The 26195-nt window shown below is 46.7% G+C and overlaps 1 protein-coding gene across 2 annotated transcripts; it reads right to left on the reverse strand.

Moving 5' to 3' along the window:
• Positions 1-492: 492 nt before the first annotated feature.
• Positions 493-20890, reverse strand: PPP1R14D (protein phosphatase 1 regulatory inhibitor subunit 14D). 2 transcript variants are annotated; one of them, XM_054450294.1, is made up of 5 exons: positions 20569-20876; positions 2274-2389; positions 1210-1293; positions 1002-1034; positions 502-803 (listed from the first exon to the last, which is right to left on the reverse strand). In XM_054450294.1, the coding sequence occupies exons 1-5, from the start codon at positions 20821-20823 to the stop codon at positions 689-691; spliced, it is 603 nt and encodes a 200-aa protein (XP_054306269.1). In that variant the 5' UTR covers positions 20824-20876; the 3' UTR covers positions 502-688. The 2 variants fall into 2 exon arrangements, with proteins under 2 accessions (XP_054306268.1, XP_054306269.1); XM_054450293.1 differs by lacking the exon at positions 2274-2389 and having other exon boundaries at positions 493-803; positions 20569-20890.
• Between the last annotated feature and the right edge of the window lie 5305 nt (positions 20891-26195).

The following is a 26195-nucleotide window of genomic DNA, read 5'->3' on the forward strand; positions in this document are numbered from 1 at the left end:
CCCTAACCGGACCCCTGACCTCTCGGCATGTACCCTTCACATGCCTCTGGCATTGCCTCTGCTGTTTCTCTTCCTGCCGCTGGCTGGAACCAACTATAAAGAGCCCTCGGGCTGAGGTCTACCTCCTGCATCATTTTTGGTTGGAGGAGCCTTTTCTGAGGCTCTCAGATCCAGCTAGATTTTTCCTGTTACTTCCTCTCTAGGATTTGAAACTAGTCTTTGCCATTGGCGTCCCTCTTGTTGGTTATGCCAGGAGGCTGTGTACCTTAGGCAGATAATGTCTGCTTGGCCCCGAGGCCTTGCTAGATTGTGATCTCTCTGAAGTGGAGCTGTGACCTTCGTCTTTGAATTCTCGAGTCCTTTGGATGGATGGATGGATGGATGAGGTGTGTAGGCACAGCCAAGGGACTTAGGTTGTGGCCTTCCTGTGTATCACTTCATTCTCTCCCTCCCCTGTCCCTCAGCACAGATATGTTCCACACTCCATTGAGCTGGGGCTTCTAAAGGTTTTATCCACTTGGCTGCCAAGGAAGGCACTGGACAACAGCCAGCTCTCTCCCAGAGAGCCCAGCTGACAGAAACTAGCTGTGACTGCACAGACAGTAGGAGTATGCAAATGTCCCTCCTTGTCCACATTTCTTGTTTGTGTCCCAAGGAGCTGTTTCCTTCTTAGCCAGGATCTGGAGTTTCAGGGCAGGCCTGGCAGTGCTGAGGCTGCTAAAGATGGTCTCTCAGGCTTATTTCTGAGGCCGGCTGAGTCTCCGGAGTTTCTTGAGTTGACTGAGCAGCTCAGAGATAAAAGTCTGAGAGAGAAACAGGAGTGAGACCAAGGCTTGGGGTCACAGTTCACCCCCCACCCTGCCCTCCCTAATCTTCCCCTGCCCCTGACTCCCCAGAGAAGGGAGAAGGACCCACAGCCAAGCCTTCCCTTCAAATACTCCTCATTAGCTGCCTCCCCCATTGGGCCTCCTCTTACCCCAGACCAGCAGAACATCCCTTACCTCTGTGGGGCGGGGGCAGTTCCTGAGAATGGCCTAGATAGGAGAGAACACAGAGAGGGCCCCAAGTCACAGCACTTTCCCGCAAGTCCCCACCAATCTCCCAAGAATTCTCCCCTCTGGATTGGTTCTCTGCACTCCACCAAAGGAGGCAAAACCTGGGTTTCTGGGTTCCCACTGACCCAAGGCCAGCTTCTAGCCCCCATCCTACCTCCAGTTGAGTCTTCTGCTCCTCTGTGGATAGATCCATGAGAGCTTCCAGGTCAATCTCAGGCTCAGAAGGGGTTGCTTGATCCTATTTGGAAATCACATGGGTCTCAGAGGGGCCTGACCAGCTGGTGCTGGAATGAAGGTTACTGTCAGGGACTCAACCCACCTCTCTCCAATTTCCCATGGTTAGACTTTCTCCTCACTCAGAACACCCATTCAGTTTTCCATTCAACAGTAATTTACTAAACATATACTATATTTTGGCTGGGTGCAGTGGCTCATGCCTGTAATCCCAGCACTTCGGGAGGCTGAGGCAGGCAGATCACCTGAGGTCAGGAGTTCAAGACCAGCCTGGCCAACATGGTGAAATCCTGTGTCTACTAAAAATACAAAAATTAGCCGGGCATGGTGGTGGATGCCTGTAATCCCAGCTACTTGGGAGGCTGAGGCAGGAGAATCACTTGAACCTGGAACCTGGGAGGCAGAGGTTGCAGTGAGCCGAAATTGTGCCACTGTACTCCATCCTGGGTGACAGAGGGAGACTTCGTCACAAAAAAAAAATAAATAAATAAATTAAAGGCAGCTGATAAGGGACTGTTACCCAAAAAATACAAAGAATTATTGACCAGGCACAGTGACTCACTTCTGTAATCCCAGCACTTTGGGAGGCTGAGGTGGGTGGATTATTTGAGGTCAGGAGTTCAAGACCAGCCTGGCCAAAGTGATGAAATCCTGTCTCTGCTAAAAATGCAAAAAGTAGCCGAGCCTGGTGGCACATGCCTGTAATCCCAGCTATTCGGGAGGCTGAGGCAGGAGAATGGCTTCAACCAGGAGGTGGAGGTTGCAGTGAGCGGAGATCGTGCTACTGCACTCCAGCCTGCCTGGGCAAGTCTCTGTCTTAAAACAAAAGCTGGCCACGGTGGCTCATGCCTGTAATCTCAGCACTTTCGGAGGCCGAGGCGGGTGTATCATTTGAGGTCAGGAGTTCGAGACCAGCCTGGCCAACGTGGTGAAACCCCGTCTCTACTGAATATACAAAAATTAGTTGGGTGTGGTTGCGCATACCCGTAATCCCAGCTACTCCGGGAGCTGAGGCAGGAGAATCGATTGAACCCGGGAGGCAGAAGTTGCAGAGAATGGATCGCACCACTGCACTCCAGCCTGGGTGACAGAGCAAGACTCTGTCAAAAAAAAAAAAAAAAATTAAATTACAAGAAGAAGATGAACAACACAATTGAAAAATGGACAAAAGATATGAACAGACACCCCACTAAATAAGATATATAGATGAAAAGTGAGTGTATAAAAAGATGTTCAACATCAGTCATTAGGGAATTGCAAATTAAAACATTCATTCATTCATGTCATTCATTGCTGGTGGGAATGCAAAATGGTATGGCTACTTTGGAAGACAGTTTGGTGGTTTCTTACAAAACTAAACTTTTTTTTTTTTTTGAGACACAGTATTGCTCTGTCACCCAGGCCGGAGTGCAGTGGCACGATCAAGGCTCACTGCAGCCTTGACCTCCCAGGCTCAAGGGATCCTCCCACCTCAGCCTCCCAAGTAGCTGGGACCACAGGTGCACACCACCACACCCAGCTAATTTTTAATTTTTTGTAGAGACAGAAGTCTCAATATGTTGTCCAGGCTGGTCTCAAACTCCTGGTCTCAAGTGATCCTCCCGCCTCTGCCTCCCAAAGCACTGGGATTACAGGCGTGAGCCACCATGCCCAGCCCTAAACACACTCTTACCATGCAGTCCATTAATTGCACTCCCTTGGTATTTACCCGAATGAGATGAAAACACATTCACACAAAAACCTGCACACAGATGGCCGGGCGCGGTGGCTTACGCCTGTAATCCCAGCACTTTGGGAGGCTGAGGCGGGCTGATCACGAGGTCAGGAGATTGAGACCATCCTGGCTAACACAGTGAAACCCCGTCTCTACTAAAAATACAAAAAATTAGCCGGGCGTTGTGGTGGGTGCCTGTAGTCCCAGCTACTAGGGAGGCTGAGGCAGGAGAATGGTGTGAACCCGGGAGGCGGAGCTTGCAGTGAGCCAAGATGGCGCCACTGCACTCCAGCCTGGGCGACAGAGAGAGACTCTGTCTCAAAAAAAAAAAAAAAAAAACACATGCACACAGATGATCTATAGCAGCTTTATTCATAATTGCCAAAACGTGGAAGCAACTAAGATAGTCTTCAGTAGGTGAATGGATAAACAAACTGGTATGTCCAGAGAATGGAATATTATTCAGTGCAAAAATGAATGAGCTATCAAGCCAGGAAGAGTCACGGAGGAACCTAAAATACATATGACAGTTAAATAAGCCAGTTTGAAGCCAGTCACAGTAGCATGCACCTGTATAGTCCCAAGGAGTCTAGCCTGGGCAAAAAAGTAGAGACCCTGTCTCAAAAAAAAAAAAAAAAAAAAAAATGAAGAAGCCAACCTAAATACTCTATGATCCCAACAGTAAGACCTGCTGGAAAAAGTATGGCGATAGTAAAAAGATCAGTGATTGCTACAGGGGTAAGAGGGAGGAGGGACAAGTAGACCACAGGGGATTCTCAGGACAGTGGAACTCTTCTGTATGACACTATAACGATGGATACATGTCATGCACATTTGTCCAAAACCATAGAATGTACACCACCAACAGTGAAGCCTAATTTAAACCATGGACTTTGGTTGATAATGATGTGTCAATGTAAATTCATTGATTGTAACAAATAATATATAACCTTGCTGCTGGGTGGGGGATAGTGGGGGAAGCTATGCATATGTGGGGGCAGGGAGATATGGGAAATATCTTTTACCTTATGCTCAATTTGTCTGTGAACCTAAAACTGCTCTAAAAAATAGGTCTATTAAAAAAGGACGTGAGCTCAAATATAATTAATAAAATTAATATTTTACTGCTTCAACAAGGACATTCTTTCTGTTATCTTTTCCTTTACCCATTTTACAGATGAAGAGGACTTTCTTAAGTGAAAACGATGTAGTAGTGAAGAACACGACTACTAGTACAGTTTAGTGCCACTTTCTTGATTCATGTGAAGGGCCACTGTTGCTTTTGCATTATCAGCACAAATGTCAACATACTGAAAAAGGCAAACAAAATCTTAGCATTGGCCAGGCGCGAGGCTGAGGCAGATGGATCACTTGAGGTCAGGAGTTCAAGACCAGCCTGGCCAACTTGGTGAAATCTCCATCTCTACTAAAAATACAAAAATTAGCCAGGTATGGTGCCGTGCGCCTGTAATCCCAGCTACTTGGGAGGCTGAGGCAGGAGAATGGCTTGAACTCAGGAAGTGAGCCAATATCGCGCCACTGCACTCCAGCCTGGGCAACAAAGCAAGACTCTCTTTCTCAAAAAAAAAAAAAAAAAAAAAAAAATTACCGTTATTATGAAAATAATCACAGAACCTCTGAAAGAGTTCTTGGGAACCTCCATCGGTCACTAGACTACACTTCAAGAACTGATATGTTAACCATTTTTCTGTTGAGATTTTCAGTTTTTTTCATACTGATTTAAGAACTCCTTCTTTTTAACTTATTGAATTCAGATTAAACCTAGATTTCACATATGATGGAAATAGCTATTGTGCTGGAGGGGTGCTGTTGGGGAAATACATGTATGTGTTTATATAGTTAAATCTAATGGTATTTTCCAGTGTGTATTGCTATTTTTTTTTTTTTTGAGATGGAGTTTTGCTCTTGTTGCCCAGGCTGGAGTGCAATGGCGTGATCTCGGCTCACCACAACCTCTGCCTCCCGGGTTCAAGCAATTCTCCTGCCTCAGCCTCCCGAGTAGCTGGGATTACAGGCATGCGCCACCACGCCTGGCTAATTTTATATTTTTAGTAGAGACGGGGTTTCTCCATGTTGGTCAGGCTGGTCTCGAACTCCCGACCTCAGGTGATCTGCCCGCCTCGGCCTCCCAAAGTGCTGGGATTACAGGCATGAGCCACTGTGCCTGGCGCTTTTTTTTTTTTTTTTCTCCAGACAGGGTCTCGCTCTGTCACCCAGGCTGGAGTGCAGTGGTGAGATCACGGCTCACTGCAGCTTCAACTTCCTGGGCTCCAGCAATCCTCCCGCCTCAGCTTCCTGAGTAGCTAGGACCACAGACGTGCACCACCACGCCCAGCTGATTTTTATATTTGTGGTAAAGACGCGGTTTCACCGTGTTGCCCAGGCTGGTCTCTAACTCCTGAGCTCAAGCAATCCACCCACGTCACGCTCTGTCACCCAAGCTTGAGTGCAGTGGCGCGATCTCGGTTCACTGCAAGCTCTGACTCCCGGGTTCATGCCATTCTCCTGCCTCAGCCTCCCGAGTAGCTGGGACTACAAGTGCCCGCCACCACGCCCAGCTAATTTTTTTGTATTTTTAGTAGAGATGGGGTTTCACCATATTAGCCAGGATGGTCTCGATTTCCTGACCTCGTGATCTGCCCGCCTTGGCCTCCCAAAGTGCTGGGATTACAGGTGTGAGCCACTGCGCCCGGCCTTTTTTCTTTTTTTTTTTAAATGCTTAACAAGTTCTTCCCATACTGACTTGGATACATATTTTATATTCACGTTTACAATTTTTCACTGGTTTGAGAATTTCACTTTTTTTTTTTTTTGAGGCAGAGTCTTACTCTGTTGCCCAGGCTGGAGGGCAGTGGCGCAATCTCAGCTCACCGCAACCGCCCCATCCCAGGTTCAAGTGGTTCTCAATGCCTCAGCCTCCTGAGTAGCTGGGACTACAGGAGCCCGCCACCAGGCCTGGCTAATTTTTGCATTTTTAATTAATTAATTAATTAATTAAATTTTTTTTTTTTGAGATGGAGTCTTGCTCTGTTGCCCAGGCTGAAGTGCAGTGGTGCGATCTCAACTCACTGCAACCTCCGCCTCCCGGGTTCAAGTGATTCTCCTGTCTCAGCCTCCTGAGTAGCTGGGATTACAGGTGCCCACCACCATGCCCAACTAATTTCTGTATTTTTAGTAGAGACAGGGTTTCACCGTGTTAGCCAGCCTGGTCTCGATCTCCTGACCTCGTGATCCACCTGCTTCAGCCTCCCAAAGTGCTGGGATTACAAGTGTGAGCCACTGCGCCCAGCCATAATTTTTTTTTCTTTGAGATGGAGTCTCTGTTGCCCAGGCTAGAGTGCAGTGGCTTGATCTCGGCTCACTGTAACCTCCGCCTCCCGGGTTCAAGCGATTCTCCTGCCTCAGCCTCCCGAATAGCTGGGATTACAGGCACCTGCCACCACGATGGCTAAGTTTTGTATTTTTAGTAGAGACGAGGTTTCACCATGTTGATCAGGCTGGTCTTGAACTCCTGATCTCAAGTGATCTGCCCGCCTCAGCCTCCCAAAGTGCTGGGATTACAGGTGTGAACCGCTGCGCCTGACCGAGAATTTCACCTTTCGCATTTGATTAAATCCTTTGGAATTTATTCAACATATGTGCCCAGTGCCTATTATTTACCTGGCATTGTGAACTTGGGAACTTCAGTGAGCAAAATAAAGATCCTGCCTCAAAGAGTCTATATCGTGGTGGCAGTCAAGGAGACATAATAAAAACAGACATAATAAGTAATTAAGTTATATAGGCCGGGTGCAGTGGCGCCTGTAATCCCAGCACTTCGGGAGGCCGAGGCGGGTAGATCACGAGGTCAGGAGATCGAGACCATCCTGGATAACACGGTGAAACCCCGTCTCTACTAAAAAAAATACAAAAAATTAGCGGGGCCTGGTGGTGGGTGCCTGTAGTCCCAGCTACTTGGGAGGCTGAGGCAGGGGAAGGAGAATGGCGTAAACCCGGGAAGCGGAGCTTGCAGTGAGTGGAGATCGCGCCACTGCACTCCAACCTGGGAGACAGAGTGAGACTCTGTCTCAAAAAAAAAAAAAAAAAAAGTAATTAAGTTATATAATTTGTTTAAAGGTAAGTGCTAGTTGGGGAACTTTTTGGATGATAGAAATGTTCTTTATCTTGATTAGGGTGGTAGTTACATATGGCAAAACACGTCCAAATGTACACTTAAAAAGGGCAAATTTAAGGTCAGGTGGGGTGGTTCACACCTGTAATCCCAGCACTTTGGGAGGCCGAGGCGGGTGGATCACCTGAGATCAGGAGTTTGAGACTAGCCTGGCCAACATGATGAAACCCCATCTCTACAAAAAAATACAAAAATTAGCTGGGCATGGTGGTTTGCGGCTGTAATCCCAGCTACTCGGGAGGCTGAGGCAGGAGAATTGCTTGAACTTGGGAGGCAGAGGTTGCAGTGAGCTGAGATCTCTCCATTGCACTCCAGCCTGGGTGACAGAGGGAGACTCCATCTCAAAAAAAAAAAAAAAAAAGTCCAAATTTAATGCTATGTCAATTATACTTCAAGAAAGTTGCTTTTGTTAAAAAAAAAAAAAAAAGAAGAAGAAAGAAGAGAGAAGAAAGAAAATAAGTAAAAGAAAAAGAAAAAGAAACCTCACCTACCTTCTCACTGCTCCCATTGCCAGTGGATAACCACTTTAACAATTTTGGTCCTTCCATACCTTTTTAAAAATAAATAGTGCCTAAGTTAGCCCTTTCACCTTAAGATCTAGATTTTCCCCTTTGCTTCCTTGATCTCTAGGTCATCTACTCAGCATTTATTTATTTATTTTTATTCATATTTTTTTGATTCAAGGTGTCACGGTGTCACTCTGTCACCCAGGCTGGAGTGTATTGGTGCGATCATAGCTCACTGCAGCCTCAAGCTCCTTGGACTCAAGAAAACCTCCTGCTTCAGCCTCCTGAGTAGCTGTGACTACAGGCATTCTCCACCACACCTGGCAAATTTTTATATTTCTTTGTAGAGACAGGGCCAGGCCTGGCCTCTGCCTTGTTATTGAGTGCATCCTATGTACTAAGCATCGTGATGACACATACAGCAAGACAGAGAGGAGGACCCTGGCCTTGAAAAGCCTATAGTTTATTGAGGGATACAGACAAGTGAAATGGCAGTTACCATACAGGGTGAGCCCAGGCACGGTGGCTCATGCCTGTAATCCTAGCACTTTGGGAGGCTTAGGTGGGCAGATCACTTGAGGTCAGGAATTCGAAACCAGCTTGCCAATATGTTGAAACCCTTTCTTTACTAAAAATACAAAAAAATTAGCTGGGTGTGGTGGCGGGCACCTTTAATCCCATCTACTCGGGAGGCTGAGGCTGGAGAATCGCTTGAACTCGGGAGGCTGAGATTGCAGTGAGTGCAGTGAGCCAAGATCGCACCATTGCACTCCAGCCTGGGCAACAGAGTGAGACACTATCTAAAAAAAAAAAAAAAAAAAAAAAACAAGACAAAAAACAATACAGGGTGATAGGCACCCTGATGAGATACTACGGCAGCACATGGGAGGGGAACTTAACCAAGCCTGGGGTTCAGGAAGGCTTCCTAGGTAGGCAGTGAGCTCTGAGACCTGAAGGCTGAGTTAATCAGATATTTATGCTTCTGGTCATGATGAAGTTTATTCTCACAATTTAAGTCACTAGAAAACTAGACAAAATATATGAACAATGTTTTCAGACATTGGATGACAGGTAACTCGGGACTGTGATCCCAGAGACGAGGGACACAAAAGAGGTAAACTCCCATTGCCTCAGATTTCTTCCTGGAGGCAACTTCCAAATCACAGAGCAGAGTGATCCCAAACACAGCACAGTGGTCTTGCTAAATTGATATGACAGATCAGAGTTTAAGAGGGGTGAGAGGGCTGGAAGTTGCTGGACAAAGTTCTGGGAAGGAAGGAGGTATGCAGAAAGAGACCTCCAGAAATCTGCATAAAGTTTCTCTTGAATCTTTGTTGAACTCTTAAGATGCACATTCATAGAGTAAAATTTTCACAAGACCAGATACTATGAGGCACTGAAGGCACAGGGGGAAACAGTTCCGAGACCCCACACAGCACTTGGAGACAAACTGAGTTTCAACCAGAGTGGACAGTTATCGTTGATCATGCAGGAGTTCAGTACAGACCTCAAAAGGGTCATGCTTACTGGGCATGGTGGCTCCTGCCTATAATCCTAGAATTCAGAAGGCTGACAGGGGAGGATCACTTGAGCTCAGGAGTTTGAGACCAGCCTGGGTAGCATAGTGAGACTCTGTCTCTACAAAAAAAGTGTAAAAATTATCCAGGTGTGGTGGCATGCTCTTGTAGTCCCAGCTACGAGGGACGCTAAGGCAAGAGGATCACTTGAGCCTGGGAAGCTGACGTTGCAGTGAGCCCTGATTACATAACTGCCCTCCAGCATGGGCAATAGAGCAAGACTCTGTCTCAAAAAATAATGATAATAATAATAATAATAACAAAGGTCAGGCTTTACTAGAGGGATAAATTATTCTCTAGATTAAAGGCTACTCTAGGCCGGGCTTGGTGGCTCACACCTGTAATCCCAGCACTTTGGGAGGCCGAGGTGGGTGTATCACAAGGTCAGGAGATCGAGACCATCCTGGCTAACACGGTGAAACCCCATCTCTACTAAAAATACAAAAAAATTAACCAGGTGTGGTGGCAGGCGCCTGTAGTCCCAGCTACTCGGGAGGCTGAGGCAGGAGAATGGCGTGAACCTGGGAGGCGGAGTTTGCAGTGAGCCGAGATTGCGCCACTGCACTCCAACCTGGGCGACAGAGCGAGACAGTCTCAGAAAAAATAAACAAAAACAAAAGGCTACTCTAGACTAACCCTAGCAAAGCTTAAAAGCAAGCTCAGACAGATCAAGCTGAACTGTAAGTAACTTAACCACCTACTAGAACAAAGCCAAACTAAAAATTCAGTCACTCAACACAAAATGTACAATGTCCAGTTTCTAATAAAAAATTACTAGTCACGCTAAGAAGCAGGAAAATATGACCTATAACCAAGAGGGAAATTAGTCAATAAAAGCAGACCAAGCTCCTTCTGCCCCTTAACAATCTTGCTGTTCTCCCTCTCACTCTGGATTAAAAATTTTTTTTTTTTTTTGAGATGTAGTCTCACTCTGTTGCCCAGGCGGGAGTGCAGTGGCACGATCTCGACTTACTGCAACCTCTGCCTCCCAGGTTCAAGCAATTCTCCTGCCTCAGCCTCCCAAGTAGCTGAGACTATAGGTGTGTGCCACCATGCCTGGCTAGTTTTTGTATTTTTAGTAGAGATGGGGTTTTACCATGTTGACCAAGCTGGTCTCTAACTCCTGACCTCAGGTGATCCGCCCACCTCAGCCTCCCAAAGTGTTGGGATTACAGGCGTGAGCCACCCAGCCTGGCCTAGATTAAAAAACTTAAAAAGTAGACCCAGAAAAGACATAAATGATAGAATTAGCGGACAAGGAAAACATAAACACAGTAATGAGAGATACGGAAGATAAAAGAAAGAATCAGGCCAGGTACAGTGGCTCACGCCTATAATCCCAGCACTTTGGGAGGCTGAGATGGGCGGCTCACTCTCAGCCTTGAGAGTTTGAGACCAGCCTGGCCAACATGGTGAAACCCCGTCTCTACTAAAAATACAAAAATTTAGCCAGGTGTTCTGGCGTGTACCTGTAATCCCAGTTACTCGGGAGGCTGAGGCAGCAGAATGGCTTGAACCCGAGAGGCGGAGGTTGCAGTGAGCCGAGATCATGCCACTGCCCTCCAGCCAGGGTGACAGTGCAAGACTTTGTCTCAAAATAAAATAAAAATAAAAATAAATAAATAAATAAATAAAAGAACCAGCCAGGCACAGTGGCTCATGCCTTAATCTCAGCACTTTGGTGGGAGCTAAGACAGGAGAGTGCTTGAGGCCAGGAGTTTGAGACCAGCCTTGGCAACATAGCAAGAACTCTTCTCCATTAAAAAAAATAAGAAGAAGAAAAAAAGAACCAGGCCAGGTACTATGGCTCACGCCTGTAATCCTAGCACTTCGGAGGCTGAGGTGGGGATCACCTGAGGTCAGGGGTTAGAGACCAGCCTGGCTAACATGGTGAAACCCCATCTCTACTAAAAATACAAAAATTAGCCAGACATGGTGCACATGCCTGTAATCCCAGCTACTCAGGAGGCTAAGGCAGGAGAATTGCTTGAACCAGGGAGGCAGAGGTTGCAGTGAGCTGAGATCACACCATTTGCACTCCAGCCTGGGTGACAGAGTGAGAGTCTGTCTCAAAACAAACAAACAAACAAAACCAAATGGAGCACCTAGAGAAGAAAAATTGCATATTTTAAATGTAAACTTTACTGGATAGAATTAACAGCATGTTTAACACTGTGGGAAAAAAAAGGTCAGTTGAAGATATAGCAAATGAAATGAGCTAAAATGAAGCACAGATTAAAAAAAAACCTGGGTGGGCAGGGTAGAGGGAGACGACAGAATAGAAAAGAACTTTGATGACCTGTGGATATCAAGTGGTCTAACATCTGTAACTGGAATCTCAGAGGGTGCGGGTGGGCATTATAATAAAGATAAACTCTAGGCCGGGAGTGGTGGCTCATGCCTGTAATCCCAGCACTTTGGGAGGCTGAGGCAGGCGGATCACCTGAGGTCAGGGGTTTGAGACCAGACTGGCCACCGTGGCGAAACCCCATCTCTACTAAAAATACAAAAATTAGCCGGGCGTGGTGGTGCATGCCTGTAACCCCGGCTACTGGGGAGGCTGAGGCAGGAGAATCAGTCAAACCTGGGAGGTGGAGGTTGTGGTGAGCCGAGATCGTGCCACTGCACTCCAGCGTGGGCGATAAAGCGAGACTCTGTCTCAAAAACAAACAAACAAGCAAAAAACACTCTAATCATTAGAACTTTGCCTTTAAAAAAGTATCAGTCTTGGTCAGGTGCAGTGGCTTATGCCTGTAATCCCAGCACTTTGGGAGGCTGAGGTGGGAGGACTGCTTAAGTTCAGGAGTTCAAGACCAGTCTGGGCAACACAGGGAGACCTCGTCTCTATACACACACACACACACACACACACACACACACACATATATATATATAAATTAAATAATAAAAAAATAAAAAAGTATCAGTCCTGCCCCCCAAACCATCATTATATCACTTGTGATATTCAATATATGTATAGTCATGTGCCACATAATGATATGTCAGTCAATAACTAACCACATATACAATGGTAATCCCATAACGTTATAATGCGGTCAGGCTCGGTGGCTCATGCCTGTAATCCCAACACTTTCAGAGGCCAAGGCGGGTGGATCACTTGAGCACAGGAGTTTGAGACCAGCCAGGCAAACATGATGAAACCCCGTCTCTACAAAAAATGAAAAAATTACCCAGGTATGGTGGCCTGTGCTCCTAGCTACTTGGAAGGCTGAGGTGGGAGGCTGGCTTGAGCCCAGGAGGTGGAGGTTGCAATGAGCCAAGATCAAGCCACTGCACCCCAGCCTGGGTCAAACGGCCAGAATCTATCTCAAAAAAAAAAAATAAGAATAATAATGGAGGCCAGGAGCAGTGACTCACACCTGTAATCCCAGCACTTTGGGAGGCCAAGGCGGGCAGATCACCTGAGGTCAGGAGTTTGAGACCAGCCTGGCCAACATGAGGAAACTCTGTCTCTACTAAAAATACAAAAATAAGCCTAGTGTGGTGACGCATGCCTGTAATCCCAGCTACTCAGGAGGCTGAGGTAGGAGAATTGCTTGAACCTGGGAAGCGGAGGTTGCAGTGAACTGAGATTGCACCACTGCACTCCAGCCTGGGTGACGGAGCAAGACTCTGTCTCAAAAAAAAAAAAAAAAAAAGGAGATTATAATGGAGCTGAAAATTTCCTATTGCCTTGTGACATTGTAGCCATCATAATGTCATAGTGCAAGGCATTAATTACATATTTGTGATACTGGTGTAAACAAATCTACTGTACTGCAGTTGTATAAATGTATAGCACATACAATTATGCACAGTACAGAATACATATAATGATAATAAATAACTATATTAGTTTATGTATTTACTATACTTTTTATCATTATTTTAGGGTGTTCTCCTTCTACTCATTAAACAGACAAAAAAGTTACTGTAAAACAGTCTTAGGGAGATTCCTCAGGAGGTATTCCAGAAGAAGGCACTGCTGGAGATGACAGCTGCATGCCTGTTATTGCCCCTAAAGACCTTCCAGTGGCACAAGAAGTGGAGGTGGAAGATAGTGATATTGATGATCCTGACCCTATTGAGGCTAATGTGTGTGCTTATGTATTCGGTTAAAAAAAAAAAGTTAAAAAAGTTAAAAAAAAAAAACTAAAATTTTAAAAAATAGAACAAAGCTCCAGCCTGGTCAACATGGTGAAACCCCATCTCTACAAAACATACAAAAATTAGCCAGGCGTGGTGGTGTGCGGATGTAGTCCCAGCTATTTGGGAGGCTGAGGTAGGAGAATCACTTGAACCCAGGAGGTCGAGGCTGCACTGAGCTATATTCGTGCCACTGCACTCCAGCCTGGGTAACAAAGTAAGACCCTGTCTAAAAAAAAAAAAGCTTGTAGAATAAGCATATAAAGAAAGAAAATATTTCTGTACAACTGTAAAATGTGTTTGTGTTTTAGACTAAGTGTTATTACAAAAGAGTCAAAAAGTTAAAAAATTAAAAAGTTTAGGTCCGGGTGTAGTGGCTCACACCTGTAATCCCAGCACTTTGCAATGCTGAGGTGGGAGGATTACTTGAGTCCAGGAGTTCGAGACCATCCTGGGCAACATAGCAGATCCCATCTCTATTAAAAAAAAAAATTTTAAGTTTATAAAGTAAAAAAGTTACAGTAATCTGAAGTTAGCTTATTACTGAAGAAAGAAAAAAAAAATGTATAGTCTGGGCACAGTGGCTCATGCCTGTAATCCCAATACTTTGGGAGGTCAAGGCAGGCAGATTGCTTGAGCCCAGAAGTTCGAGATCAGCTTGGGAAACATAGTGAGACCTTGCCTCAAAAAAAAAAAAAAAAAAAGAAAGAAAAAAATATTTTTATAAATTTAGTGTAGCAGCTGGTTATGGTGGTTCACTTTGATTTTTTTTTGTTTTTTTGAGATGGAGTCTTGCTCTGTTGCCCAGGCTGGAGTGCAGTGGCGTAGTCTCGGCTCACTGCAAGCTCTGCCTCCCGGGTTCACGCCATTCTCCTGCCTCAGCCTCCTGAGTAGCTGGGACTACAGGCGCCTGCCACCACGCCCAGCTAATTTTTTGTATTTTTAGTAGAGACGGGATTTCACCGTGTTAGCCAGGATGGTCACGATCTCCTGACCTCGTGATCCGCCCGCCTGGGCCTCCCAAAGTGCTGGCATTACAGGCATGAGCCACCGCGCCCGGCCGATTCCAACACTTTGAAAGGCCAAGGCAGGAGGATTGCTTGAGGTCAGGAGTTCAAGACCAGATTTTTTTTTGGAGGGGGATGGAGTTTCGCTCTTGTTGCCCAGGCTGGAGTGCAATGGCGTGATCTCAGCTCACTGCAAACTCTGCCTCCCGGGTTCAAGTGATTCTCCTGCCTCAGCCTCCCGAGAAGCTGGGATTGCAGGTGCCTACCACCACGTCCTGCTAATTTTTTATTTTTTTAGTAGAGACGGGGTTTTGCCATGTTGGTCAGGCTGGTCTCAAATTCCCAGCCTCAAGCGATCCACCCGCCTTGGCCTCCAAAAGTGCTGGGATTACAGGCGTGAGCCACCATGCCTGGCCTCAAGACCAGTTTTTTAAAACTTAAAAAGACATTTTGTTGTTGTTGTTGTTTTGTGGAGTGTTGTTTTTGTTTTTGTTTGTTGTTGTTTTGTGGAGTGTTTTTTTTGTTTTTGTTTTTGTTTTTGAGATAGGGTCTCATTCTGTCACCCAGGCTACAGTGCAGTGGCACAATCATGGCTCACTGCAGCCTCAACCTCCCAGGCTCAAGCAATCCTCCTACCTCAGCCTCTCAAGTAGCTGGGACTACAGGTGCACACCACCACATCTGGCTAATTTTTTTTTTTTTTTTTTTTTACAGGGTTTCGCTCTTGTCGCCCAGGCTGGAGTGCAATGGTGCAATCTTGGCTTACTGCAACCTCTATCTCCTGGGTTCAAGCGATTCTCCTGCCTCAGCCTCCCAAGTAGCTGGGATTACAGGTGGCCACCACCATGCCTGGATAATTTTGTATTTTTAGTAGAGATAGGGTTTCACCATGTTGGCCAGGCTGGTCTCTAACTCCTGACCTCAGGTGATCCGTCCACTTCGGCCTCCCAAAGTGCGGGATTATAGGCATGAGCCACTGCGCCTGGCCCCTGGCTAATTAAAAAAATTTTTTTTGTAGAGTGGCGTCCCACTATGTTGCCCAAGCTGGTCCTGAACTCCTGGGCTCAAGCAATCCTCCTGCCTCGGCCTCTCAAGTGCTGGGATTACAGTTATGAGCCACTGTACCCAGCAGGAAAAAAAGAATTTAGTGCAGCCTAAGTGTACCGTGTTTATAAAATCTACAGTAATGTCCTAGGCCCTCACATTCACTCACCATTCACTCACTGACTCACCCAGAACAACTTCCAGTCCTGCAGGCTCCATTCATAGTAAGTGACATATATAGTTGTGCCATTTAAAATCTTTTCTACCGTATTGTTATTGTACCTTTTCTATGTTTAGATATATAAATACTTAGCATTATATTACAGCTGCCTACAGTATTCAGTACAGTAACCTGCTGTACAGGTTTGTAGCCCAGGAATAATAGCTACACCATATAGCCTACATGTGTGGTAGGCTATACCATCTAGGTTTGTGTACATACACTCTATGATGTTTGCACAATGATGAAATTGCTTAACAATGTAGCATTTTACAGAATGTATCCCTGTGGTTAAGCAGGGTATGACTATATATTGAATATAAGGTATGTGTATTACTGAGTATGAGACTGCCACTGCAGGCTGGGTGCAGTGGCTCACCCCTGTATCCCAGCACTTTGGGAAGCCAAGGTGGAAAGATTGCTCAAGCCCAGGAGTTAAAGACGAGCCTGGACAACATAGCAAGACTCCATCTCTATTAAAAAAAAAAAAGGACTACTACTGCAATCTGGTGTTGAGAATATGGGCTCACATCACAGTCCAAATACTCTTGCCCTCAAATAATTTTTGAACTCTCAGAACATAAGCAGGTATATAAAACCCCTACTGAGATGAACAAGTGTGAAACGTGTGACTCTATGTCACATAGGGTGGTTTCCTGGAAGCTGCTGCCTGATTTGACTCCCTTTCTTACTTCCTTTCCATACCCAGGGTCCTTACTCCTGACCTCTCCACTAGGGAGACCAGCAATTAAATAAGGCTCAGATGAACCAACAATTTTTTTTCTTTTTTTATAGAGGCAATCAAGTTAAACACAAATGTTTGTTTCACATATTCATTGATAATACTTTTTTTTTTTTTTTTGAGATAGGGTCTTGCTTTGTCACCCAGGCTGGAGTGTGGTGGCACGATCATGGCTCACTGCAGCCTTGACTTCCCAGGCTCAAGCAATCCTCCCTCCTCAGCCTCCCAAGTGGTTGGAACCACAGGCACGCACCACCACCCCCTGCTAATTTTTTGTATTTTTTTGGACGGGGTTTCACCATATTACCTATGCTAATCTTGAACTCTTGGACTCAGGCAATTTGCCCACCTCAGCCTCCCAAAGTGCTGGGATCATAGACATGAGCCACTGTGCCCAGCTGACAATACTTTTTTAAGTCAAAAGTTTAATAGAATTATTAAATTCTAATTAATAGGATTAAAATGTTACTATATCAAAAAGGAAGCTACAGGAAAGGAATGTTTCAAAACTCTGGGATGGTCAACAGTGTCCCTTGCTAATGTGAAGATTAGATTTACCCCCAAGGCAGTGACTGGTGACCTTGGCCAGAGCTCTCAACAGAGTGGTGGAAACAGAAGCCGGATTCCAGTGGATTGAGTGATGACAGGCAGGGAAAAAGTAAATAAGGCTGTGAGTGTGGACAAGTCCTTTAAGGAGTTTGGCTCTAAAGTGACAAGAAATGGGGGATGCCAGGCCAGGCATGGTGGCTCATGCCTGTAATCCCAGCACTTTGGGAGGCTGAGGTGGGTGGATCACCTGAAGTCAGTAGTTTGAGACCAGACTGGCCAACATGGTGAAACCCCATCTCTACTAAAAATACAAAAAATTAGCCAGGTGTGGTGGTGGGCGCCTGTAATCCCAGCTACTTGAAAAGCTGAGGCAGGAGTATCACTTGAACCTGGGAGGCAGAGGTTGCAGTGAGCCAAGATCATGCCATTGTACTCCAGCCTGGGCAACAAGAGTGAAACTCTGTCTCAAAAAAAAAAAGAAAAGAAATAGAGGGGATGGTAACAAAAGGGGTGCATGTTGGGCAAGGGTCTCCATAAAATAGAAGAAACTCATGCATGTTTAAGTCCCTGCTTAGAAGGCAAATCATGCTCTACCTCCGGACAACAGGAGCTCTAGGACCCCAAGTCTGTGTCCCCAGACTTGGTTCCTCCGAAGACCCCACACTGGGCTGCACATCCAGGGAGAAGAGGTAGGGCCCTCCAACAAAGGAAGGTTGGTCCCAAGATACTAAACAAGTAAAGTGTTACATCCTTAGATGCTTTCCCACTGCTGCTGTCTAAGGTGGGTGTCTGGGGTAGAGCCCTGGTGGGTGGGCAGGGGCTCTCCATAAACTGGAATGGAGCAGAGTAAGGCTGGAGACTGTGCTGTCTTGACCTCTGCCCAAGATGACCAACCACCTGGGGCTTCCCCAGCCACTTAACTGCTTCCTGCTGAAAAGAGCAGGGATTGGGAGAGAAACTGCCACCTGGCACCTTTGGACAATTACCATGGCAATCACAGGCCAGGCATTTTATTCCAGTCATTGCCTGGGAGCGCTCCTCCCACATGTCTTGCTTTCTGTGTTACAGGCTTATTACTGTACAGCCTCCAGCCCTCCACTTTCATCTTGCAAAACAAGGTTCTTTAGCTACTGTCTTTCTTTGATGCCTGGAAGGATTTGCCCTGGAGTGTCAGAAATTTGAGACTGTATGCAAGTGCACAGTAAACAATCTGAAATTGAAACTGATCCAGTGGAGAGCGCTGGAATTAGGGAAGAGCAGTGGATATGTCCTGCGAGGTCAGAGCAGACACAGGCCAAGACAGTTTGCCTCCCAGCTCCAAGGGGTCTCCCCACCCTCAGTGAGTGGGCTTGGGAGGTAGATGCTTGGGATACTGCATCTTTGGTCAACACCTTGACCAAACTGACACATGACCCAGTTAGTTTCGAGATAGACTGGGTCACATCAATCATTCTTCACCACCTGCAACCCTAGGACTGCTGATAACCCTTACCCACAGGAATTATAGGGCCCTGCTGCCCCAAAAAGATAGGATCTGAGTCAACAAGAAAGAGAAACAAGGACAACATATTTTGAACTCCTGGCTAGCTTGGCCTATGGTTCTCAGCCCAGCCACACATTAGAACCAACTGTGGAGCTTATAAAAAATGCCCAGTATCTGGACTCCACTGTAGTAGATTTAAATTCAGTTGAGGAGGAGCCAGGGCATCTGTTTTTTTTTCTTAAGTATTTCAGGTGTGGAGAACCATTGGCTGCTCAAATAAGTGGCCAGGCTCCACACCTGGTCCCATGGCTTCCTAGTTGTATGACCTTGGGCAAGTTACTCAACATCTGTAAACCTCCATTCCCTCAGCTGTAAAGCAGTACCTGCTGGCCAGGCATGGTGGCTCACACCTATAATCCCAGCACTTTGAGAAGCCAAGATTGGAGGATCGTTCGAGCCCAGGAGTTCAAGACCAACCTGGGCAATATAGCAAGATCTCATCTCTATAAAAAAAGAAAAACATTACCTGTTTAATGGAGTTGTGGGGAGGATTAAATGAAAGAATGCATGTCAGTGCCTGGCACTGTGCCTAGCATGTAGTTAAGTGTTCAGAATGTTATTCTTATTGCTGGAACAGCAGTTGTTACCTCTCTAGAATCCAGGTTTGAAGGTATATAAGTAAGAAAGTGCCATTTCCAGTGACCAGGGACCAAGACCTGTCCTTTTCCCAGAGTGGGGTTGAAGAGTGTTAGTCAGAGCCAGGGTTAAAGATTGCTTAGGTCCTGGTATTGGCACTCAACTTTGGTTACTCTTAACATTCTAGTCTTGCACTGTCCAGTCTGAAATAACGAAAATGTTCTATATTTGTGCTGACAACATAGTAGTCACTAGCCACATGGGGCTATTTAACACTTGAAATGTGGCCTATGTTGGCTGGGCACGGTGGCTCACGCCTGTAATCCCAGCACTTTGGGAGGCCGAGGTGGGCGGATCACCTGAGGTCGAGAGTTCGAGACCAGCCTGACCAACATGGAGAAACCCCGTCTCTACTAAAAATACAAAATTAGTCGGGCATGGTGGCGCATGCCTGTAATCCCAGCTACTCGGGAGGCTGAGGAAGGAGAATTGCTTGAACTAGAGAGGCGGAGGTGCAGTGAGCCAAGATCACGCCATTGCACTCCAGGCTGGGTGACAGAGTAAGACTCTGTCTCAAAAAAAAAAAAAAAAAGAAAAAAAGAAAAACAAAAAAGAAATGTGGCCCACGTGACTGGGGAACTGAATAATTTTATTTAATTATAACACATTTAAAGTCAAACAGCTACACATGGCTGATGGCTACAGAATTGGAAAATGTAGCTCTAGGCTGGGCATGGCGGTGCACACCTGTAATCCCAGCACGTTGAGAGGCCGAGGCAGGCAGATTGTTTGAGCCCAGGAGTTCAAGACCAGCCTGGGCCACATGGTGAAAAGCCATCTCTACAAAAAAAAGTACAAAAAAGTTTGCCAGGCGTGGTGGTGCGCACCTGTAGTCCCAGCTACTCAGGAGGTTGAAGTGGGAGGATGGTTTGAACCCAGCAGGCAGAGCAGTGAGCTGAGATTGCACTACTGCATTCCAGCCTGTGCAACAGGGCAAGACTTTGTCTCAAAAACAAACAAACAAACAAACAAACAAAAAGAAAGAAAGAAAGAAAAAGAAAAGAAACGAAAATGTAGCTCCAGACATGTATGTGCATTGAGGATGGGAGTAAATAAAGATATAAAATCTTGAAAAACAGTGTGACCAAGCATTTTCCCTTCTATTGTCTCATTTGAGCCCCAGACAGTCCTACAAAGGAGATACAACAGGCACTAACAGTCCTATTATAGATTAGGGATGTTAAAAGACCTTCCCCAGATCACAAAGAGCATTAGAGGCACAGCCAAGCCTAGAGGGAGGCAGACTTCTGGACTTCAAACCTATGCTTCTTTCTTTCATCAGTTACAAAAGCTTTCTCTTCACGGAAGCACCTCACATCAGCCCTCCAGCTCCTGTGAAGGTCTCAGTGCCCTGGGTGGGCCCCAGGCCCCCATCTCCTCCCACTCTCCACTGTGCTACCCACCTGGAAGAGCTCCTGAACTTGAGCATCCACCCACTGCTCCATCTCCAGCCAGCGCTGGAGCTGGCCCCGGTCATACTTCACTGTCAGGCGGCTGGGTCTCCGGGACCTGGGTATCTTGGAGGAGTCCGGGTGGGACTTGGACTCTGAGTCTGTGGATGATGTCCTCCTCCTCCCAGAAGCCCAGTGGACCTTCTTACATGGGTTCTCCCCGTCTGGGCTGGGAGATGTGCAGGAAGCAGGGCTTGAAGACAGCATGGAAGGATTGGTCTGGGCAAGGAGCTGGGAAAAACTGCCAGTTCAGAGCACAGCCACAGAGGGAAGTGAGGAGACAGAGAACAGGAGAGGCCAGCAGAGAAGAAATGAAGGCAGGAGGAGGGCCAAGGCTCCCAGGGAGGGGCAAGGGCAAAGATCAATAGGACTTTGGTGCTGGGAATGCCAGTCTCCTGGCTCCTCACTGCCAGCCAGTGAGTGGCACTCCAGAGCCATGCCCCAGCCTCTCTTTCTGAAGCTTCTAGGGCCCAAAGTGGCATAAACTGCAGATGAGCAAAGGTCAAGAGGCTGCCATGCCCAGGGAAGAGGAAGGGGCCCTGGGGTCCTGAAGGGTACAGGGCTCCAATCGCTGCTCTATGGCCAGCTCTGGAATGGGACCTGAGTCGTTCTCACCTGAGATCCCTCTGTATCCCACCTTCCTGGGGCTTGATCCACTCTGGGCTCTGAGAAGCTGTGGTCAGATTCCGCAGAAGCAGGGTCCCTGGCTGGCAGGGATTCTTACTTAGAGCGTAGCACTACTGGGGGCAGAGCCCCAGCTGGTAGATAGAGTTGGAGGTCAGTTATCGATGGCTCCCATGGGACCAGTGCCCCCAGTGTCTGGGTGTGTCCGAATGTAAACTGCTATCAGCCTGGCCTATAAAGGCAGTTTACCTGCTTGTAAAGGCAAATTTATCAAGACTTGTCTACCATGCCTGCTCCCCTGAGGCAACTGCTTAGGAAGCCATGTTTCTTACCACCTGACCCTCCCCTGATTCAGGTATTTGCTGATTTGCTGACACAGAGGAAACCTGCAGACCTAACTTATACACAGGTGTCAGGGACTAATACTTCCAGGCATACATACTTGCATTCTAAGGCAGGGTATTTTTGTTTAGTCTTTCATAATGAAAATGTCTAAACTTTTTTTAAAAAGTGACAGAAGAACACTGTAATTTTTTTTTTTTTTTTTTTTTTTTTTGAGATGGAGTCTCGCACTGTCACCCAGGTTGGAGGGCAATTGTGATCTTGACTCACTGCAACATCCGCCTCCCAGGTTCAAGCAATTCTCCAGCCTCAGCCTCCCAAGAAGCTGGGATTACAGGCACCTGCCACCATGCCCGGATAATTTTTTGTACTTTTAGTAGAGACGAGGTTTCACTATGTTGCCCAGGCTGGTCTCAAATGCCTGACCTCATGATCCACCCGCCTCGGCCTCCCAAAGTGCTGGGATTACAGGCGTGAGCCACTGTGCCCAGCCTGTAATTTTTTTAAAATGGGGCCAGGCATGGTGGCTCACGCCTGTAATCCCAGCACTCTGGGAGGCCGAGGAGGGTGGATTGCTTGAGCTCAGGAGTTCAAGACCAGCCTGGGCAACATGGTGAAATTCTGTCTCTACCAAAAAATAATAATAATATAAAAAATTAGCTGCTTTGGGAGACCCAGGCGGGAAGATCGCTTGAGGCCAGTAGTTCAAGACCAGCCCGGGCAACATAGTGAGAGCTTGTCTCCATTAAAAAATGTAAACAATGGGCCAGGCACGGTGGCTCATGCCTGTAATCCCAGCACTTTGGGAGGCTGAGGCAGACAGATGACTAGAGGTCAGGAGTTTGAGATCAGCTGGCCAACATGGCGAAACCCTGTTTCTACTAAAAATACAAAAATTAGCCAGGCATGGTGGCGCACGTCTGTAGCCCCAGCTATTCAGGAGGCTGAGGCAGGAGAATCGCCTGGGCCCAGGAGGCGGAGGTTGCAGTAGGCCGAGATCGTGCCACTGCACTCCAGCCTGGGTGACAGAGCAAGACCCCATCTCAAAAAAAAAAAAAAAAAGTAAAAAATGAAAAGCAAGATTACTCAGATAATGGTGGTGCACACCTGTCATCCTAGCTGCTTGGAAGGTGGGAAAATCACTTCAGCCCAGGAGTTCAAGGCTACAGTGAGCTACGATGGCAACACTGAACTTAAGCATGGGCGACAGAGCAAGACCCTGTCTCAAAAAAGGAAAAAGGCGAATGGATGACAGTTTAATGATGAAATTTTAGGCCCTCACTTAAGAAGGTGAGGGAGGTGTTTGAGCGGCTGGAAGCTAAGATGGCAGCCAGGAAAAGCCCAGGCTTTGGAGGAAGGCTGACAATCTGAGTTCAACTCAGCTTTGCCCTGCATTGGTTTTATAATCCTTGGCCAAGTTTCACAGTCTGTTTTCACATCTGCAGATTGGGCTTGTTGGGAAGATAAAATGAGATGATGCATGTAAACATTTAGCATGGCATCCGAAACAGAGTCCCTGTCAATAGACATTCATTCCTGTCCTTTATTTACCTCCCCACTCTCCCTGCCCTGCTGGCGAGGCTCTGGTGGCCAATGCCTGGGCTTTCATCAATGTGGCTCTCTTCCTGAGCAGGAGGAGGGGGGCCTCTAGGATGCATCTTGTCGACTCAGCTGTCACTTTAATACTCTGTGGCCAGGAGGCATTATTATGATAGTTCCCTGCCTCTTCTGTTTCCTATCTTCTGAAGGGTTTGAGAGCCCTTTCAGGAAAAGAAACTAGATGAGAAGAGTCACTGTGTTTTGTTCATTTATTTACTCACTCATTTAACAAAGATTTTATGAGCTCCCCTGGTAGGCCAAACATTATGCTCAGTGGCTATTCAAGAGACACAGGATGGGCACGGTGGGTCACACCCGTGATCCCAGCACTTTGGGAGGCTGAGGCGAGAAGATTGCTTGAAGCCAGGAGTTCAAGACCAGCCTGATCAACATAGTGAGACCTTGTCTCTATAAAAACTAAACAAAGGCCAGGCGTGGTGGCTCACACCTGTAATCCCAACACTTTGGGAGGCTGAGGCGGGTGGATCGCCTGAGGTCAGGAGTTTCAGACCAGCCTGGTCAACATGGTGAAACCTCATCTCTGCTAAAAATACAAAAAGTTAGCCGGGTGTGGTGGTGGGCGCCTGTAATCCCAGCTACTTGGGAGGCTGAGGCAAGAGAATCGCTTGAACCCAGGAGGTGGAGGTTGCAGTGAGTTGAGATCATGCCATTGCACTCCAGCCTGGGCAACAAGAGCGAAACTCTGTCTCAAAAAAATCCCCAAAAAATAACAACAACAACAACAACAAACAAACAAAACAAAAAACAAACAAAGAAGAAAAAAAGAGACACAGTCCCTGCCTTCATGGAAGGAACTTATAGTCTAGTGTGAAAATAAAAAAACAATAATCGACTCATCAAATAAATGTAAAATTGCAATTTCATTTAGTGATTTGAAGAAAAGTAGGAGGTGCTATATGAATGTCTAATGAAGGTATAACCTGGAAAGTGATAACATCTGGACTGAGTTCTGACAGATGAGTAGAAGTTAACCTGGCCTAGGAGCCAGCAGGAATGGGCCTGGCAGAATGCAGAGGACATGCAAAGGCCCTGTGGCAGAAGGGAGATGGTGAGTACAAGGGACTAAGAGGGTCAATGAGGCTGGAACAGAGGGAGAAGAGAGGGAAAAGTGAGGCAGGAGAAAGGGTTGAGGTACCCAGGCAGGGCCCTGTAAGCCATGTTGAGGAATTTTGTCTCCATCTTAAGGGCATTGGGCAGTCACTGAAGAGTCTTAAGCAATGGTGCTTGGGCAAGTTGACATGTTCAGATTTAAACTTCCAAACAATCACCGTGGCTGTTGCACAGAAAGACAATCAGAGGGCACAGAAGGGCTGGTGGAGGCCAGCTAGAAGGCCATTGCAGTAGAGCTAGTAGGGGAGGTAGTGCTGTCAATGGCAAGAAGCAGGCAAATTAGACAGCTATTTAGGAGGTAACGTTTAACAGATACTGACTGGTAATGGGCTGGGGACATACAAACATGCAAACTTTATGAAAGCCTACACAGGGACAGACAGATGCATGCATGCAGCCTCTGTGAACATGTTTCAGGCCGGGCGCGGTGGCTCATGCCTGTAATCCCAGCACTTTGGGAGGCTGAGTCGGGCGGATCACCTGAGGTCGGGAGTTCGCGACCAGCCTGACCAACATGGAGAAACCCCGTCTCTACTAAAAATAAAAAATTAGCTGGGCTTGGTGGCAGGCACCTATAATCCCAGCTACTCAGGAGGCTGAGGCAGGAGAATCGCTTGAACCTGGGAGGTGGAGGTTGCGGTGAGCCAAGATCACGCCATTGCACTCCAGCCTAGGCAACAAGAGTGAAACACCATCTCAAAAAAAAAACAAAAAACAAAAAACAAAAAACAAAGCAAACAAACAAAAAAACATGTTTCATTCGTAAACTGGGGGTTGATAAGATTCTATATGAGCACGCAGCATGGATACCATGAAGCCTGATGACACACTAATGAGTGATGTCCATTATTTATAGCAAGAGGCTCCTTATTATATACTTCCAACTTAGCACTGACCCACATCTCCTCCCTGGCCTATTGGTACCACCATTCATTAGCAAGTTTGCCCAAAGATAAGGGAGCTCAAGATCCAAGATGAGATGAGAGATAAAAGCCACCAGGAGCACACAGCCACATCAGGGCAGAAAAAGAGGGCGGGGGCCTGGGCAGGGAGAAAGGTGCCTGCCTGCTCTCCTGGCTTGGGCCAGGTCCAGTGCTGAGATAAAATGGGCAGCAGGCAGACCCCAGCAGAACCAGGCTGCTCTTTTTAAATGTCTTTTCTTTTATTAAAAACTTTATTATAGCAGGCGCAGTGGCTCACTCCTGTAATCCCAGCACTTTGGGAGGCCCAGATGGGCGGATCATGAGGTCAGGAGATCGAGACCATCCTGGCTAACACGGTGAAACCCCGTCTCTACTAAAAATACAAAAAATTAGCCGGGCGTGTTGGCGGTCGCCTGTAGTCCCAGCTACTCAGGAGGCTGAGGCAGGAGAATGGCGTGAACCTGGGAGGCGGAGCTTGCAGTGAGCCGATTGTGCCACTGTACTCTAGCCTGGGGGACAGAGCGAGACTCCCTCTCAAACAAAACAAAACAAACAAAAAAAAACCTTATACTTTATTATAGAAGAAAAACGTGTTTACTTAGAAACTTTTCTAAATTTTCTAAAACATGGACAAGCACAGTGGCTCACGCTTGTAATCCCAGCACATTGAGAGGCCAAGGTTGGGAGCTCGAGACCAGCCTGGGCAACATGGTGAAACCTCATCTCTACTAAAAATACAAAAAATTAGCTGGGCATGGTGGCACGTGCCTGTAATCCCAGCTACTCGGGAGGCTGAGGCAGAAGAATGTCTTGAGCCCGGGAGGCGGAGGTTGCAGTGAGCCTAGATTGTGCCACTGCACTTCAGCCTCGGCGACAGAGCAACACTCTGTCTCAAAAAAAAATTTTTTTTAAACATTCAAAATTTCCCATAATCCCACCAGACAAAAACCACCACCACTA

The sequence above is a fragment of the Pongo pygmaeus genome, chromosome 16 (genome assembly GCF_028885625.2).
Source record: "Pongo pygmaeus isolate AG05252 chromosome 16, NHGRI_mPonPyg2-v2.0_pri, whole genome shotgun sequence".
NCBI lineage: Eukaryota > Metazoa > Chordata > Mammalia > Primates > Hominidae > Pongo > Pongo pygmaeus.